This window comes from Mauremys mutica, chromosome 8 (genome assembly GCF_020497125.1).
Source record: "Mauremys mutica isolate MM-2020 ecotype Southern chromosome 8, ASM2049712v1, whole genome shotgun sequence".
Classification (NCBI taxonomy): Eukaryota; Metazoa; Chordata; order Testudines; family Geoemydidae; genus Mauremys; species Mauremys mutica.
The window spans coordinates 27,989,208-28,007,688 of record NC_059079.1 but is presented as its reverse complement, the minus strand read 5'-3'; the positions used below and the strand labels follow the sequence as shown (position 1 = coordinate 28,007,688).

Here is an 18,481-nt window from a genome sequence, read left to right as displayed (position 1 = left end):
CAAGTTGCAAAATTTGAACTTGGATTCCTGGGGATAGGAGGAGCTCAATGGAAGTGTCAATTATGGAATCTGTTTCCCTTTCAGATTAATAAGCGCAGCAGTTTGTTGACCATCAGGGGAATGCTGTAAGGCCCAGTGTTTTACCATGTTGGAATGGCTGGTAAGATAAATTGGTTTGGTTTTGTTGTTTTATTATTGGCTAAGGTTTTTTTTTTTTTTTTACACTAACAGATACATTATACAAATTTTGTATGTGCTGCCAAAGGCTTACAACAGGTACACTTTATATATCTACAGATAAAAAAAATAAAAAAATAAAAATGAAAATTTCATTATCGATTATAAATGAAAAATTCATGAAGTGTTTACATAAAATGAAATACCACAAAGTAATTCTGAGCTCACTATAAGTAGCGTATATTCCATTTTCATTTAGATATCAAAATACTTCCAAAACCATACATGACAAATGAGAGGAATTCTCTTTAATTTGCTTACTTTGCAGAAGCAGTAATTGAGAAGTAAGGATTTATACAAGTCACTTCAGTTCAACTTCAACTCTTTGAAACTGGGCCAAGGAGACCAATGGATAATTTATGACCCCTTTTGGAGACAATTTACCTGGAAATACATAGTGACAAAAAGGCAATAGTTTGCAATGCACTTTTCAAGAGTCTATTTAAATATTTTTTAAAATATCACTATTGTTAGCATGTGGCACATGTAGGGCAATTTCTCTTTTTGCACTAACTTAATAAGCACTTAGAAAAACGTGAAGTGAATTTATATCCTAATTGAGGTACAAGTTATGCTTCTCTGTTGTAACAGGCTTGCCAGTTTAAATATATGAGTCAAAAATCAAAATACACACTGTCATTTGGCAACAGTACTACACGGCTATACAATTCTCAAGAAATCTCCTCTGTATGTCTCTGCATATTCAACTTCATAATAGTTACTTAACAGGTTTAATAAATATTTGCAATGAGTTTCAAGATCCTCACATGGAAAGTGCTATTAAAAAGTGCCAGCTATCATTTTTATTATTTAAAAAAAAGCTACTATTAAACTCTCCAAAAGATATGCTCTCTCTGGTAGGAGATTCAGAAATAGTTAATAATCATCCTTCTGCTATCTCAAAACTATGTCATCTTTGAAGAGATTGACTGAGCTGCCTGCTCTGAATACACAAAGAGATCACTGAAGTGACTGAGAAGTACGGATTTAGATAAATCACATGACTCCAACATCCTACCTACAAAAAAAACAAAAACCACCTTCATTAAAACGTCATCATTCAGTTTGGGAAGTCAAGTACTCTAAAGTTAGGAAGTGACAAAAATGAAGGTTAAGAAACTAAGAATGGCCCCACTGGGTCAGACTAATGGTCCATCTGCCTCAGTGTCTTGCCTTCCAACAGTGACTAATGCCTGATACTTCACAGGGGATGAACAGAACAGGGCAATTATCAAGTGATCCATCCCCTGTCATCCAGTCCCAGCATCTGGCAATCAGAGGCTTAGGAACACCCAGAGCATGGGGTTACATCCCTGACCATGTTGGCTAATAGACACTGATGGACCTATCCTCCATGAACTTATCTAATTCTTTTTTGAACTCACACTTTTGGCCTTCACAACATCCCCTACCAACAAGTTTCACAGGTTGATCATGTGTTGTCTTAAGTACTTCCTTACGCTTGTTTTAAACCTGCTGACTATTAAATTCACTCTAAGACTCTTAATTTGTGTGTTATGTGAAAGGGTAAATAACAATTCCCTATTCATTTCTTCCATACCATTCATGATTGTACAGACCTTCATTATATTCCCCCTTAACTCATCTCTAAGATGCAGTTCCAGTCTTTTTTTAATCTCTCCTCATATGGAAGGTGTTGCATATCCTTAATCATTTTTGTTGCCTAATGTCTTTTTTGAGATGGGTCAACAAGAACTGAACACAATAATCAAAGTGTGGGCGTATCATGGATTCATATAGTGGCATTGTGATATTTTCTATCTTATTATCTATCACTTTCCCAATGGTTCCTAACATTGTTCAATATTTTGACCGCTGCCACACATTGAGCAGTTGTTTTCAGAGAATTTAGAATCTCTCTTTCTTCAGTGGTAACAGCCAATTTAGACCCCAATCATTTGTATGTATATAGTGTGAGTAGTGGGACTACATTTTCCAATGTGCATTGCTTTGTACTTAGCATAAATTTCATCTGCCATTTTTGTCACCCAGTTTATTGGGATCCACTTGTAACTCTTCACAGTCTGCTTTGGACTTAACAAATCTGGAGTAATTTTTCATCATCTGAAAATTTTGCTAACTCACTGTTCAACCCTTTTGTCCAGATCATTCATGAATAAGTTGAATAGCACAGGTCCCAATAGAGATCCTTGGGGAAACCTGCTATTCACCTTTCTGCATTGTGAAAACTAACGATTTATTCCCCCATCATTTATTTCCGCTCTTGTAACCAGTTACTGATCCATGAGAGGACCCTACCTCTGATCCCATGATTGCTTAGTATACTTAAGAGCCTTTGGTGAGAGACCTTGTCGAAGGCTTTCTGAAACTCCAAGAACACTATAGCAATTAGATCACCCTTGTCTACATGCCTGTTGCCATCCTTTAATAGACTGGTGAGGTATGATTTCCCTTTACAAAAGCCATGTTGACTCTTCCCAACATATCATGTTTAGCTACGTGTCTGATAATTCTGTTCTTTACTAATAGCTTCAAACAGTTTGACAGGTATCAAAGGTAGGCTTACTGGCCTGTAATTGTCAGGATAATGTTTAGGCCTCTCTTAAAAAAAAAATCATCATTACATTAGATAAATCAACCTCTGCACCAGATGAATCCAGAGTAAGTGATACCTTACATAGCACAGATAGTAGTTCTCTAATTTCATATCTGAGTTCCTTCAGAACTCTTGGGTGAATACCATCTTATCCTATTGACTTAAACTAAACAGTAATATCAATTTGTTCCCAAACCTCCTCTATTGATACCTCAATCTAGAACAGTTTCTCAGATTTGTCACTTAAAAAGAATGCCTCAGATGTGGGAATCTTCCCTATGTTCTCTACAGTGAAGACCAAGAATTCATTTAGCTTCTCCGCAGTGCCTTGTCTTTCTTGCATGCTCCTTTAGCGCCTTGATTATCCAATGGCCCCACTAACTGTTTGGTAGGCTTCCTGCTTCCGTTTTTTTTTAAATGTTACTATTAGTTTGTGTACTTAGCTAGCTGCTCTTCAAATTCTTTCTTGGCCTGCCTTATTATATTTTACATTTGATTAGCCAGAGTTTATGTTCCTTTCTGTTTTCCTCACTAGGATTTGACATTAGAGACAAAAACTCATCCTTCAAAAATATAACTACCTCTTGCACTCTGCTGTTTAGTCAGGGTGGCTTTTTTGTTATTTTTATTTATTAACTATTATTATTAGGGATATACATTTAGTTTGAGCCCTATTATGGTGCTTTTAAAAAGTTTCCATTAGGTATGTAAAAGTTTAACCGGTTAACAGATAAACTTGATGCTTATTGGTTTCTGTTAACGACTAAACTCCCCCGGGATCCTGGCTGCCAGCCCTGAGATCCCAGCCCTGAGCCCCCCAGTCTCAGCACGCCTGGGATCCCCACTGCAGGCCCCCAACAGGTGCAGATCCTGTGCTCCATTTAGGACTAAATCTGGAATTGCCTCTCATCTTGTGGTTTCCTGGATGAACTGCTCCACGAAGCAGCCATTTATGGTATCCTGAAATTTTATCCTTGTTGAGGTGACACATATCCAGTCAACATGAGGACAGTTGAAATCCCCCATTATTGTGTTTTCTGTCTTTGTAGCCTCTCTAATCTCCATAAGCATTTCACAGTCACCATCCTCCTCCTCGTCAGATCGTCAGTAGTAAATTCTTACTGCTAAACTCTTATTTTTCAAGCATGGCATTTCTATTCAGAGAGATCTGATTCATTTAAGATTTTTACTATATTTGACTCTATACTTTCTTTCACATATAGTGCCACTCCTCCACCAGCACGACATACTGTGTCACTCCTATATATTTTGCACCTTGGTATTACCATATCCCATTGATTATCCTCATTCCACCAACTTTCTCCAAATGCCTATTATAGCAATATCTTTATTTAATAACAGGCACTCCAATTCACCCTTCTTAGTATTTAGGCTTCTAGCCACTGGAGGAGAGTGTGTGGGTACAGATACATTTGTCCACTCCCCTAAAGCCTGACCACTTAACCTCCAACCTGTCCCTCTGCCAGTCCTGTCTCATCTCCACACCTGGCTCCTTGTTCCAGTGTTATTCTTTTTGCCTATCCAGACCCAGTCTCCACTCTGCAGGCTTCTCATCTCAGCCTCCTTCTCTGGCCTTGCTGTCCCAACTTCCTCCTCCTCCCCCAATCTCTCCCTCTCCGCTTGACTAGTCTCAGTTTCCCCCTGCCAGCTCCTAATCTTGTCTGTTTCTTTACCCACCCCTGCAGTGTCCTCAAGTCCTAGTCTCCCTCCCCAAGTTCCTCATCTAGTCCCAGTCTCTCCCTCTACCTTAGCTCCTTGCCCAATCTTAGTGTTCTCCTGCCAGCCAATTGGCTCCCAGTTGCCTTCCCCACCATTTCCCTCAGGTGCTCTCAGCTCCAATCTTCTTGCCCAACCAGTTCCAACCTCTTCTCCTCCACTCTGGCTCCCAATCCCAGTTCCCTTGTCTCCCCCTCCCCAACCACACACCCACCCAGCCAATCCCAGGTTCTGCCCTCATCACCCCAGCAAGCCAGATTCCCTGTCTCAATCTACTCCTTTCCCTCGTCTGGCTTTTGTCCTCCCTGCATTTAAATCAGACAACTTCTTCTGCCACACTGCCTTGGTGCCAGTGTGGTGTAGCGGGGGGAAGTGTCATTGACAGCACTAGAGAGACGGACTTCATTTCCAGACCCCCAACCCAGTCCAGAACATATGGGAGCGGCCATTACAGGCAAAGTCAGATCATATGCAGGAGCTATGATGGGATGGCACATGCACAGTCTGGTCAGCACGAGGAGATGCAGGAGTCTGAAGCATATTCAGTAAGGCCAAAATCATCTTTGATTTTTAACAGCGAAATTTTCAGAAGTCTACTAAGCATGTAGAAACTACAATTTTTCAAAGGCTTACAGCTGGGCCAAATTTAGCCAGATTTTCACAGGGACAGCAAAAGGTACATCCTTCATACAAGGCCAAATTTCAAGACTTTGCTCCAAAGCATGAAGGGATTTTAAAAGAAAATGTCACTAAAATTTAACATGGACAAGGTATTTTTTGCCAGCCTCATTCTCAGAAATGGCTGAACTACTTTGGTTGACATTTTCCCCCCCGAAAATCAGCCTTAGGCAGAAATCCAGCATGTAAAACAGTTAAAGTTTGGCAAATTTGTAAGCAACTGAAAACCATATTTTATAACAGAAAACGTTCAGCAGCCTTAATAATAGGTGGCACAATTCCCCCACCTATAATCTGACAGAAAGCCTAAAAAGGAAGAAAATGAAAAGTTAAGGATGGCTACAGCCCATACTGTCTATTCTTCCATCCAGAGAGATGCACCTGAGCACTGGCACAACCATCATACATGACCGAAAAGATGGTTACTCACCTTTGTAACTGCTGTACTTCGAGATCTGTTGCTCATATCGATTCCAATTAGGTGTGCGGGCGCCGTGTGCACGATCATCAGGAGATTTTTACCCTAGCAACACTCGGTGGGTTGGCTGAGGTGCCCCCTGGAATGACGTCTTTATGGCACCGGATATATACCCCGGCCGACCCAGCGTCCCCTCAGTTCCTTCTTGCTGCCTACTCCAACAGAGGGGAAGGAGGGCGGGTTTGGAATGGATATGAGCAACATATCTCAAAGAACAACAGTTACAAAGGTGAGTAACCGTCTGTTCTTCTTCGAGTGCTTGCTCATATCCATTCCAATTAGGTGACTCCCAAACCTTACCTAGGCGGTGGGGTCAGAGTGAGATGTCGCGGAGTGAAGGACCACTGAACTAAATGCAGTATCACCCCTGGACTGCAGCAGTATCGCATAGTGGGCAGCGAAGGTATTCACTGATGACCCATTCGCTGCCCTACATATCTCCTGAATGGGCACGTGCACCAGGAAAGCAGAGGATGAAGCCTGAGCCCGCATGGAGTGGGCGGTAAGGTGCGGAGATGGGATACCAGCCAAGTCATAGCACGCACGGATGCATGATGTGATCCAGGACGAGATGCGCTGAGAGGAGACCGGAAGGCCTTTCATCTGGTCTGCCACAGCAACAAACAGCTGTGACGTTTTCCTGAAGGGTTTCGTTTGCTCGATGGAGCAGGAGCCGATATTTGTCCTATCCGCTCCAGCAATGGACGTGGCTCCAACTGTGGTGCAGGAAGCGTCGGCAGCTGTCGCACCGACAAACAAGAAGTGGCCGGCACCTGCTTGGGATGCTTATTCTTCTGGCTCGGAGATAGAGACCTGCACCAGAGTGGTGGAGGTGCCGGGGAGATTTGGCGCCACGAGTCTTTGGTGGAATCCGAACGCAGTGCTGGAACAGTTAGTGCCACAGGGGCACTCCACACTGAGGACAATGGTGCCGAGTCTCAGCGCGCGGAGGAAGGGACCGGGCTAAGTGCCACCTCCATAAGGAGCTGCTTCAGTCTAAAGTCCCGCTCCTTCCTAGTCCTCAGCTTGAAGGCTTTGCAAATGCAGCACTTGTCTGTTTGGTGGGATTCCCCCAGACACCTTGGCAAGAGTCATGGGGGTCTCCCGTTGGCATCAGCCTCTGGCAAGCCGAGCAGGGTTTGAAGCCCTGAGACCCAGGCATGTGCCTGGGTACCGGGATAGGGGAGAAGACCCCGTTCCCCCCCACTAATTAAACCAACTATACCGATACTAAGTAATTCACAACTATTAACAACTATAACCAACTATTAACAACTAATTAGAAACTATTAACAGGTACTAAAGTGAATGCTAAGGAGAGTGGAGGTCAGCTAAGCTGTGCTCCACAGTTCCAATGACCTTCATGGGTGAAGCTGCATTTGGTTCAGCAGTCCTTCACTCCGCGACATCTCGCTCCGACCCCACCGCCTAGGTAAGGCTTGGGAGTCACCTAATTGGAATGGATATGAGCAAGCACTCGAAGAAGAAAGGCAGTTACTCACCTTGGTAACTGTTGTTCTTTGAGATGTGTTGCTCATATCCATTCCAAACCCACCCTCCTTCCCCTCTGTCGGAGTAGGCAGCAAGAAGGAACTGAGGGGGCGCTGGGTCGGCCGGGGCATATATCTGGCGCCATAAAGGTGCCACTCCAGGAGGCGCCTCAGCCAACCCACCGAGTGTTGCTAGGGTAAAAATCTCCTGACAATTATGCACACAGCGCGTGCACATCTAACTGGAATTGATATGAGCAAGCACTCGAAGAACACAACCTTAACTCTGCTCCAAATAGAGATGCTAGCCTCTCACTACTTTCTTCCCTAAACAACACCATCACAAACAGATAAGACTCTCCCCTTCCCCCACTATCATTCCTTTTGTTCAGTTCAGTGACAGTACATACACATTTAGGTTTTGGGAAGGAAGATGGGTGGATATACTAGAATCGCCATTGGATCTGCTCCTAAGCCAGCCAGTCTCTTTGATGAAGATCCTGCTCTTCATGAAAGGAATCATTGCTATACTGAAGATGCAGCCCTTTATGAACCTGTTCAGCTGGCTCAAGAGATCCAATCCTGAACAGAGCTCATCTCAATCATTTAAAATAAAACACTTATCAAGCAATGGAGTTTTTCACCCCAAAATAAGTATGTTCCATGAAACCCATTAAGGTCTCAAACTTTTTAAAAAACTATTAAATGAAAATTTAAGTCTGGTGAGATTGTTTTAATTTTGTGCTTTCCATTTTTGGTCTTCATGTTTGCTTGTCATTTCTTATGTGGTCTATGTAGTCCAGGAGGATCTTGGGAACCAATTGTCATATGTATCCTGGGTTGGGACCTACTTACCTGTTTTTCATTTGTTCATTTTCTTTAACAGTGCCACTGAACGCTTTCACAAAGAATATTTTCAAAAAAAATAGGGTACTTTGTTGAAGACTTTGGTCTTCATGTAATTATTATGGCAGTTGGAATCTTATGACTGCACACTTTCACTGAGGCCCTGGTCTTCATTAAAGCAATGTTTCTTCCTCAAAGATCCTAGTTTCTGACAGAGTAGCCATTCCTTTGTCGAAGATCTTGTCCAACAAAACACGAAAGCCTCCGGCTTAGCAAATTAGTCCCCAGTTTCAGATGCAGAGAAAGTTATTGGGGGCAAGTGCTAAAAGCTAATGTGGTTCTCCTCTCCTACATTATTCATATAGGCTTCCACACACAGAGTCAGAGAAAGAACTGACAGAGATTGTGATTAAAGGCTGCTTAACAGAAATACATAAGGATTCAGTTACAATGAACAACACTAATAACTGTTTCTTTCTGTTAAAATGAAATCACATAACTCTGTTTAGACACATGGACACCCTGTCACGGTGTACCAATTTTTATTACTTTCTACAATTTGTATTTTTTTAAAGGGGCCCAAAAAAATCATAATTTTGTGGGTTCTAACTTTTTATAGGCCAATTTTTAATTAATTGATTAGGATTAGAAAGTTAACAAATTTACTTGAAAATCTTGAGGAAATTCAACTTTATTTAAGAGATCATATGCTGAAAATTTGTGGCAAGCACACTGATACACTTCTTCCAGGACTTTGTCTACACTAGGATTTTTTTTCTTAACATTTTCTTCCATTGCTGTCGCTGGTTTTGTTGCAGCAGCCGCAAGGTCAGTATTTAATCTTTTATATATAAACATGGAAGTTGGGACTACTTCTTTAAAATACAGATACCATTGTAGTCATCTATGCCTTTGTTTCTCAAGACAAGATTACTTCCCTTAGGGATTCATTTTAAATCCCCCTAGAAACTGATGTTCGTGCAGAATTCAGCTGCCTGTTTATCAAGTGGTATATTTTACTGTGAGCATGTTACACTGGTGGTGGCTGTATGAGCTGCATTGCTTACAGATTGTGTTCTAGGTAGAATTTAATGAGTTCCTTTTGACTAAAGACTTGGCTACACGACAAGTTAGTGAGTGACAAACCAGGGTGCAACTCCCACTACTTAAGCACAACAATTATAACAATCATAGATTTGATGCAATAATTGCATTTATGTTTTTATATGTTGTCAAAGACAAGAAGAATTATAGATAGGTATTCTTATGTTTCCATAAATAAAAATAAATATATGAATAAAGTAAAATTGAAATTTAGATCATCTAAATTCTAAGTATGCCGTTACTGGAGCTACAGTTGCACATCTATGGTGTCATAGCTCCATAAAGTAGATGTTTCCTACAGCAATAGAAGGGGTTGTTCCACCACTGTAGTAATCCACTTCCCCAAGCAACAGTAGCTACACTGATAGAAGCATTCTTCTGTCAACATAGCTGCTTCCACACCAGGTTAGGTCAACATATCTATGGTGCTCAGGCAGTCTGAATTTTCTTCCCCACACTCCTGGCCACTATAGCTATATCAACCAAACTTTTAAGTGTAGACCAGGCCTTATTTATCATTTGTTTTAAAATTCATGTTTAAAAGCAAGATTTGTTGCATGTGGTTGTTAAATTCTGTCCATATCTATCGGCAAGACATCCAAGCACATAGTCACTATTCTAATGTTTATAATGTTAGATTTGTAGTTCTGGTTATTTTCTTTGCATCTGTTGATTTTTTTGCTCATTACAGTCTGATACACAGTCAATTCTCATAAATAAAGTGAACATACCATTTAACCTATTTAAATTTAAAAATTTAATTTATTTTTCAAAATGAAATTAGTTCTCAATAAACTAGTATTACTTGGATTACAGCAGCACCCAGAGGTCTAAAGAGCAATCAAGGCTCCATTGAGGTAGACACTGTACAAATATTCAGAGACTAAGATTCAGAAAGATTATGATTTGCCCAAAGTCATACAAGAAGTCTGGGGTAGAGCTGGGAATTGAACCTAGATGTCCTGAGTCCCAGTCCAGTACCTTATTCACAATACCATTTTTTCCTACTGAAGGCATTGGAGACTAAAATCACTGTGACTCTGCAAGTTTTCCCACATGGCCTTTCTAACATGTCTCAACCTTGGCCCGAAAGAACTACTTATAGAAGCAAGATGGGTATCAATAGTTTCAGTGTATATGTCTTGTTACTGCTTGGCGTCTCTCCACAGGGGAGAACAATTATTTTTGGAGTGTAGGTATTGATTTAAATGGCATACTGCGATCAGATATTCCCAAAATATAAAAAATGCATAGTATAAAAATCCAAACAAATTCCAGTTTAAGAATTCTTTAATGTTTTCTGAAATAAACAAGGCCTCAATGATGCCTGATCCTTCCACTGGATACTATAAACAGAAAAAACAACAAGGAGTCCATTGGCACCTTAAAGACTAACAGATTTATTTGGGCATGCAGTGAAAATTACAGATGCAGGCATAAATATACTGACACATGAAAAGAAGGGAGTTACCTTACAAGTGGAGAACCCGTGTTAATACTTGTAAGGTAACTCCCTTCTTTTCATATGTCAGTATATTTATGCCTGCATCTGTAATTTTCACTCCATGCATCTGAAGAAGTGGTCTTTTTTACCCCCAAATCTTATGCCCAAATAAATGTTAGTCTTTAAGGTGCCACCGGACTCCTCATTGTTTTTGTGGATACAGACTAACACAGCTACCCCACTCTGATACTTGACAATAAGAAAAAGTAACTGCAAACAAACACTAATTCAAGGAATTCATTCATCTTCTGATTGAGTAGATTATTAGACCATAAGAACACCCACTGTCACAACTGTAGGTGCGCTGAAACCTACAATTATATCTGTGCAGAACCATCAATCAAATTGTCTGCTGCTCCACATAAAGCTTACACAGCTTATCAAGACAGTAAAAAAGGGGAAAACCGTGATCTTGGTTATAAATGCTATACACAATATTACTATCCTTTTTGTAAAAATATCAAACCAAGGAAACTTGCTAGCAATTTTAAAAGCCAATAGTATCTGCAAGGGAATATCTTGCTTATAATTTGTTACTATTTAACACACTTCAAATCCCCAAAACTGTTTCCTATTCTCTGATGAGAACTAGAATCAGGAAGAATGACAGGCTTGAAGTAAGATGTATAAAAGTGTAATAGCCAACTAGATCTGAAGGCAGACTTAGAAGAACAGTACCACTAAAAATCTTTATCTCATGAGATTATTTAGGAATAGGAGAAGTGAGTTCAATCTATTAAAATAAAAGGGTTATTTAATAAGCTACTGCTTGATCCAAACTACTCTGAAGAATCCTCTGGTAGGTCAAAAGACCCCAAGACCATAAAAATTAATTTGCAAGCTCTCTTTTTGGTCCTGGTTGACAAAAATAGTGTCACGATTCTTAAAAAAAGAAGAACCTGAACAAATCACATAACTCAACTGTACTAGCTGTAGCAGAATGCCTGATTTTGCATGATATATGTTGTGCCTCAGTTTATCCGATGATATGCCTGAGCTCTCAGAAGCTAATTCCCCACCGGAGAAAATTTATATAGATGTTAATTGCTCATGCAAAGTAACCTGATACATCATTTGAAAAGTTTTTAACCTGCTTTGTGAGTAGTAAACCATTCAGTCACAGCCTGAGAAAGACAACTAAAATAGAACAGTAATGCTGTCCTGAGGCATCACATGCCCGTGGAGCTTCAGGTCAGCTGGGTAAGGAGGAGACTGTGATGTTGTTATTCCATACTAAATAAATATAGCATCAGGAAGAAGCAGCAACAGAAGATCGACCAAAGATTTGAATAAAGCTATAATCCAGGTTATTCTTAAATCAGAGAGTGTAGTTTTAATGCCTACTTCAACACTAAATAAATCAGATTTTTTTAATGTAATCTATAATCCATGCAGTAAAAACACACACAAAAAAAACCCCTCATAACGTACTTTTTCTGCATCTTGATAGGGACTAGAAATACAAGGCAATTTAGATGGGTGTTCTACTCAAAAAAAATATTTTTTCCCCCCCTGCAACTGGGAATCCCTTCCACCTATTTTTGTACAGTATAAGAGTCCGGTTCAGAAGAAGCAACATTCTGAGTAGTATTGTACTATGATTTAGCAGATGAAAAACACCATACACAGAACGAATAAAATATTATTAATTAAAATACAGAGAGAGAATGCAGACATGAATCCTAAACTTGGTAAATTTTATTATACTGACAATAATGACTTATTGCTGAAGTCTTGTAGATAATTAAAATTATCTGAGAATTTAATAGTGTACATTCATAAAATGAGTATGAAGTCATAATTTTTAATCTTTTATCATCTTGCCAAAATATAAACAAATATTAGGAGTGCAGTGCCTTGTAAATTTGTAAAATAATTTCTCTCTAAAATAGGTGGTCATTCATACACACTTAACCAAATAGTGCTGCATCCTATTACTTACGTAATAGAAATTTTCTATTTACATGGCTCAACAGAAAACCAAAAATGTATAACCACCAATATAGTAAATGCTTTTTTTTGCCCGTGATTAATTCATGCATACAGGTAGGTTCTCAGTTGCTATTCCAAAGCCAAATCATTTATATCTAAGTCTTAGTAATATATTTATATGAAGTAGAAGAAAATATTACTGGTATCATGCATTTCAAAATGAATTCGACTGTTGTATCCTACAAGCTCTGCATCTATCTGAAGCCAATAAAAGGATAAATAAAGTTGTTCTAAACAAGAATATAATTATTTCAAATTTACTTTTTTCTTTCCATTTATATATAAACCTACATATCTGATACACTATAGAGTTAAAAGTCTGTCCACTGACAATGTCTAACCTCTATCTGAAAACCATACAAAACTAAAACACAACAATACTTCTGAAATTTAAACAGGACAGCAATTGACCACTATTTCCAGTCCCATACACATACCTACCAAAGTATAAACTTTCAAAAAACACTGTTTGCAGTTTCCTGGTTTTGGACTTTGTGTATTACATGTTTTCTAAGATACCAATATTTGAGCTAGACATATTTTAACTAGAAAAACTGAACGTATGCTATCTATGATATTCAGTACCTTCACTGAAAATTTCTGACATTATTCTACTCCCAACTTCTAATGGATCATTTAACGAACAGCAGCAACATATTTGCCATCCACACAAATCAGTACAGGAGAATGCTAATAACCAGATTTCTTATGAAGAAATAATTAAAATAATATTTTACTTGTTTATGAAGAATTAAAACTTGTCTTTCCCCTTCACCTCTCTTTCTCCAACTTCAAAAGTCATATTATAGGAATAGAAACTACAGACATGGTTACCTCTTTAACTGTTCAAATGGAGACTGCCCTTCAGTTGCTGATGAAGTGATTCCTGTCTATACAGTATGTAAAGTGGTTTAGTATCCTTCTGGATAAAGAAGCTACAAAAATTTAAGATATTATTTATTATTATTAATCAGTTACTTTTAAACTACAATAAAATACCTTTTATGACCAGATTGTTTTGTTAGAATTCATCATTCAAAAGATGAATATCATTCTTTCTTATTTTACAAACTACCATCACTAACCAATAGTTAGCCTCTCTTACTTGTACAGAAATAATTTCTAAAAGTACTCTGACAGAAAATTAATATAGGACTTTAAATACAATGTTTTAGTACTTCAAACAGCAATTCTGGATGTTTGGTTTTATCTAATGCTGTGGTAATTAAATTGAGTATATACTTGTAGAACCATACCAATTAGAAGAGAGAATCACATAAGAAATAAATATTTTATTTTTGTGCTCCTAGATTTAAGATTGTCTGCCGCCAAAGAATAGTGTAAAGAAGCTGTATGCTACCGCAACAAAAATCTCAGAACATATCCCAGAGCTTCACACATAGGACTCTCCCAAAAAGAAACAGACATGAATAGCATCAATATTACCACCATGCGACAAAAGATAATATACCCTACTTTGTTCCCCCCGGGCAGTTTCAGAGGCAACCACAACCAAAAGGAGTCTCTACTAGGGCAATGCCAACATAACCATGCTACTAGGGCACTGCTGTGGGTCACAGCAACTACAGAGACAAACTGGAAACTACAATGGGATAATACAGTAGAAGTTCCACAATGGGAGTAGTTGTTCTTACACAAGAGGGAATGATTTGGCTCCACTACAGGAAACAAACTGATTTAAGTTGAGGGACGTTATGGTACTTGTATAATAAATGATCTACCACATCTTTTTCACCCAAGGCAAAAAGAAATTCCCCTTGGTAACAATACCTAAAAAAAAAATTTGAGTGAAAATAAATTACAAAATTGTATCTTCCATGTTATGAATCTTGTGTGTTCAGAGTTAATATTTTGGGAGAGAGAAAAAAATATTCTTAATAGGACTATCAAGCGATTAAAAAATTAATTGCAATTAACCACACAATTAAAAAAATTAATCGCAATTAATCGCACTATTAAACAATAATAGAATACCATTTATTTAACTATTTTGGATGTTTTCTACATTTTCAAATATATTGATTTCAATTACAACACAGAATACGAAGTGTACAGTGCTTACTTTATATGTGTTTTTGATTACAAGTATTTGCACTGTAAAAAAAAAAATAGTATTTTTCAATTCACCTAATACAACTACTGTAGTGCAGTCTTTGTTGTGAACGTGCAACATACAAATGGAGATTTTTTTTGTTTGTTACATAACTGCACTCAAAAACAAATCCAGGTAAAACTTCAGAGCCTACTCAGTCCTACTTCTTGTTCAACCAGTCGCCAAGACAAACAAGTCTATTTACATTTACAGGAGATAATGCTGCCCTCTTCTTATTTACAACGCCAACAGAAAGTGAAAATAGGCATTTGCATGACACTTTTGTAGATGGCATAGAAGGTATTTACGTGCCAGATATGCTGAACATCCATATGCCTCTTCATGCTTCAGCCACTGTTCCAGAAGACATGCTGATAGTGCTCATTAAAAAAAATAATGTGTTAATTAAATTTGTGACTGAACTCCTTGGAGGAGAATTGTATTGCCCCTGCTCTGTTTTACCCGCATTCTGCCATATGTTTCATGTTATAGCAGTCTCGGATGATGGACCAGCACATGTTGTTCATTTTAAGAACAGTTTCAATGACAAAACAAAAAGAAGGTACCAATGTGAGATTTCTAAAGATAGCTACAGCACTTGACCCAAAGTTTAAGAATCTGAAGTGCCTTCCAAAATCTGAGAGGGACAAGATGTGGAGTATGCTTTCAAAAGTCTTGAAAAAAAATTTAAAAAGTAACACTCTAATGAGGATACTACATAACCCAAATGACCAAAAAAGAAAATCAACCTTCTGCCTGTGGCATCTGACTCAGATAATGAAAATGAAAATGCATCCGTCTGCACTGCTTTGGATTCTTATCGAGCAGAACCCATCATCAGCATGGACACATGTCCCCATGAAGGTGGTTGAAGCATGAATCTTTAATACATCTGGCACATAAATAGTACAACAGTGCCATGAGAGCTCCTGTTCTCACTTTCAGGTGACATGGTAAATAAAAAGCAGGCAGCACTATCTCTTGCAAATGTAAATAAACTTGTTTGTCTGAGTGAAGGGCTGAACAAGAAGTAGGACTGAGTGGACTTGCAGACTCTAAAATTTTACATTGTTTTATTTTTTAATGCAGATTTTTTTTGTACATAATTCTACATTTGTAAGTTCACCTTTCATGATATGGAGATTGCACTACAGTACTTGTATTAGGTTAACTGAAAAATAGCATTGCTTTTGTTTATCATTTTTACACTGCAAATATTTGTAATAAAAATATAATAATATAAACTTTGATTTCAATTACAACACAGTATACAATATATATAGAAAAATGTCAAAAATATTTAATAATTTTCAATTGGTATTCTATTGTTTTATACAGTGCAATTAAAACTGTGATTAATTGCAATTAATTTTTTAAATTGCAATTAATTTGAGTTAAACATGTGAGTTAACTGCAATTAATCAACAGCCATAATTCTTAATGATGTAACATTACTGGTTACTACCTAGTCCACTAATAATATGCTAAACAGGGCCCAATGCTGGCATATCTCCATCTTCTAAAAGGAGTTCTTCCTTCTGGAATATTTTACTACCTTGCTTTCCCAGAAAACCTACAGTATATGACTTGGGGTAAAGAATGCACTTAAAGTACTCCAACTCCCATAATGACAACATGTATTTTACTACACCCAGTTTCTGCACGATTAAGCAGAGACTCTACCTAAACCACAATTCATTAAATATAAGCTTTTTCCATCATCGGGTTACCCAAAAAACAGATTGGTTTCCTCACTATACTAGTTAACACCTTCCCTCAGTGAAAATACTACTCTGTCTTCTGCCCACAGAAATCTAAATTCCATCTGCTGCTTTATTTCCTATAAATGAACCAGACCCCCGACTGTGAATTACAGTCAACTTCTATAAACGTTTCTCAAGTGTTCCACAAATAACAAGTTGACTCTGAAGATCAACAGATTTGCTATTGTCGTGCTCAAGAAGCTGACACCAGATGTATGTGTCTTGTTAAAGAAAACATCTTATTAGGCATTGCTCACAATTCATAGGATTCCCCACCACATTAGATCCTTAATATCACAGAAGCAGCAAAGAATCCTGTGGCACCTTATATACTAACAGACGTTTTGCAGCATGAGCTTTCGTGGGTGAATACCCACTTCTTCGGATGCAAGTGGTGGACATTTCCTGGGGCAGGTATATATAAGCAAGCAAGAAGCAAGCTAGAGATAACGAGGTTAGATCAATCAGGGTGGATGAGGCCCTGTTCTAGCAGTTGAGGTGTGAAAACCAAGGGAGGAGAAACTGGTTCTGTAATTGGCAAGCCATTCACAGTCTTTGTTTAGTCCTGAGCTGATGGTGTCAAATTTGCAGATGAACTGGAGCTCAGCAGTTTCTCTTTGAAGTCTGGTCCTAAAGTTTTTTTGCTGTAGGATGGCCACCTTAAGATCTGCTATTGTGTGGCCAGGGAGGTTGAAGTGTTCTCCTACAGGTTTTTGTATATTGCCATTCCTAATGTCTGATTTGTGTCCATTTATCCTTTTCCTTAGAGACTGTCCAGTTTGGCCGATGTACATAGCAGAGGGGCATTGCTGGCATATGATGGCATATATTACATTGGTGGAAGTGCAGGTGAATGAACCGGTGATGTTGTGGCTGATCTGGTTTGGTCCTGTGATGGTGTTGCTGGTGTAGATATGTGGGCAGAGTTGGCATCGAGGTTTGTTGCATGGATTGGTTCCTGAGCTAGAGTTACTATGGTGCGGTGTGCAGTTGCTGGTGAGAATATGCTTCAGGTTGGCAGGTTGTCTGTGGGCGAGAACTGGTCTGCCACCCAAGGCCTGTGAAAGTGTGGGATCATTGTCCAGGATGGGTTGTAGATCCCTGATGATGAGTTGTAGGGGTTTTAGCTGGGGACTGTATGTGATGGCCAGTGGAGTCCTGTTGGTTTTTCTCTTGGGTTTGTCTTCCAGTAGGAGGCTTCTGGGTACACGTCTGGCTCTGTTGATCTGTTTCCTTATTTCCTCGTGTGGGTACTGTAGTCTTGAGAATGCTTGGTGGAGATTTTCTAGGTGTTGGTCTCTGTCTGCGGGGTTAGAGCAGATACGGTTGTACCTCAGTGCTTGGCTGTAGACAATGGATCTTGTGGTGTGTCCGGGATGGAAGCTGGAGGCATGAAGGTAGGCATAGCGGTCGGTAGGTTTTCGGTATAGGGTGGTGTTGATGTGACCATCACTTATTTGCACCGTGGTGTCTAGGAAGTGGACCTCCCGTGTAGATTGGTCCAGGCTGAGGTTGATGGAGGGGTGGAAGCTGTTGAAATCGTGGTGGAATTTTTCCAGAGTCTCCTTCCCATGGGTCCAGATGATGAAGATGTCATCGATGTAGCGTAGGTAGAGAAGGGGCGTGAGTGGACGGGAGCTGAGGAAGCGTTGTTCCAGGTCAGCCATAAAAATATTGGCATATTGTGGGGCCATACGGGTGCCCATAGCGGTGCCACTGATCTGGAGATATATATTGTCAGCAAATTTGAAATAGTTGTGTGTGAGGATAAAGCCACAGAGCTCAGCAACCAGGTGTGCTGTGGCATCATCAGGGATACTGTTCCTGACAGCTTGTATTCCATCAGTATGTGGGATGTTTGTGTAGAGAGCCTCTACATCCATGGTGGCCAGGATGGTGTTTTCTGGAAGGTCACCAATGCATTGTAGTTTCCTCAGGAAATCAGTGGTGTCATGGAGATA

At 39.1% G+C, this 18,481-nt stretch overlaps 1 protein-coding gene and 1 long non-coding RNA gene across 3 annotated transcripts in view; one reads left to right on the top strand and one right to left on the bottom strand.

Annotated features, from left to right (window-relative positions):
* Positions 1–639, top strand: part of LOC123375952 — a 33,874-nt gene extending 33,235 nt beyond the window's left edge. Inside the window, exons 4-5 of the long non-coding RNA XR_006581641.1 lie at positions 85–160; positions 506–639. This is a non-coding gene — a long non-coding RNA (uncharacterized LOC123375952). The remainder of the gene's footprint in view (positions 1–84; positions 161–505) is intronic.
* Positions 1–18,481, bottom strand: part of PRKACB (protein kinase cAMP-activated catalytic subunit beta) — a 125,813-nt gene that overhangs the window by 88,779 nt on the left and 18,553 nt on the right. The window contains exon 1 of one of the 2 annotated variants that reach the window (XM_045027408.1): positions 499–520. The exons of the other annotated variant lie outside the window; for it this stretch is intronic. Coding sequence (XP_044883343.1) covers position 499 — 1 coding nt within the window. The 5' untranslated portion in view covers positions 500–520. Of the gene's footprint in view, positions 1–498; positions 521–18,481 lie in introns of those variants that run through there. 2 annotated transcript variants of the gene reach the window in all.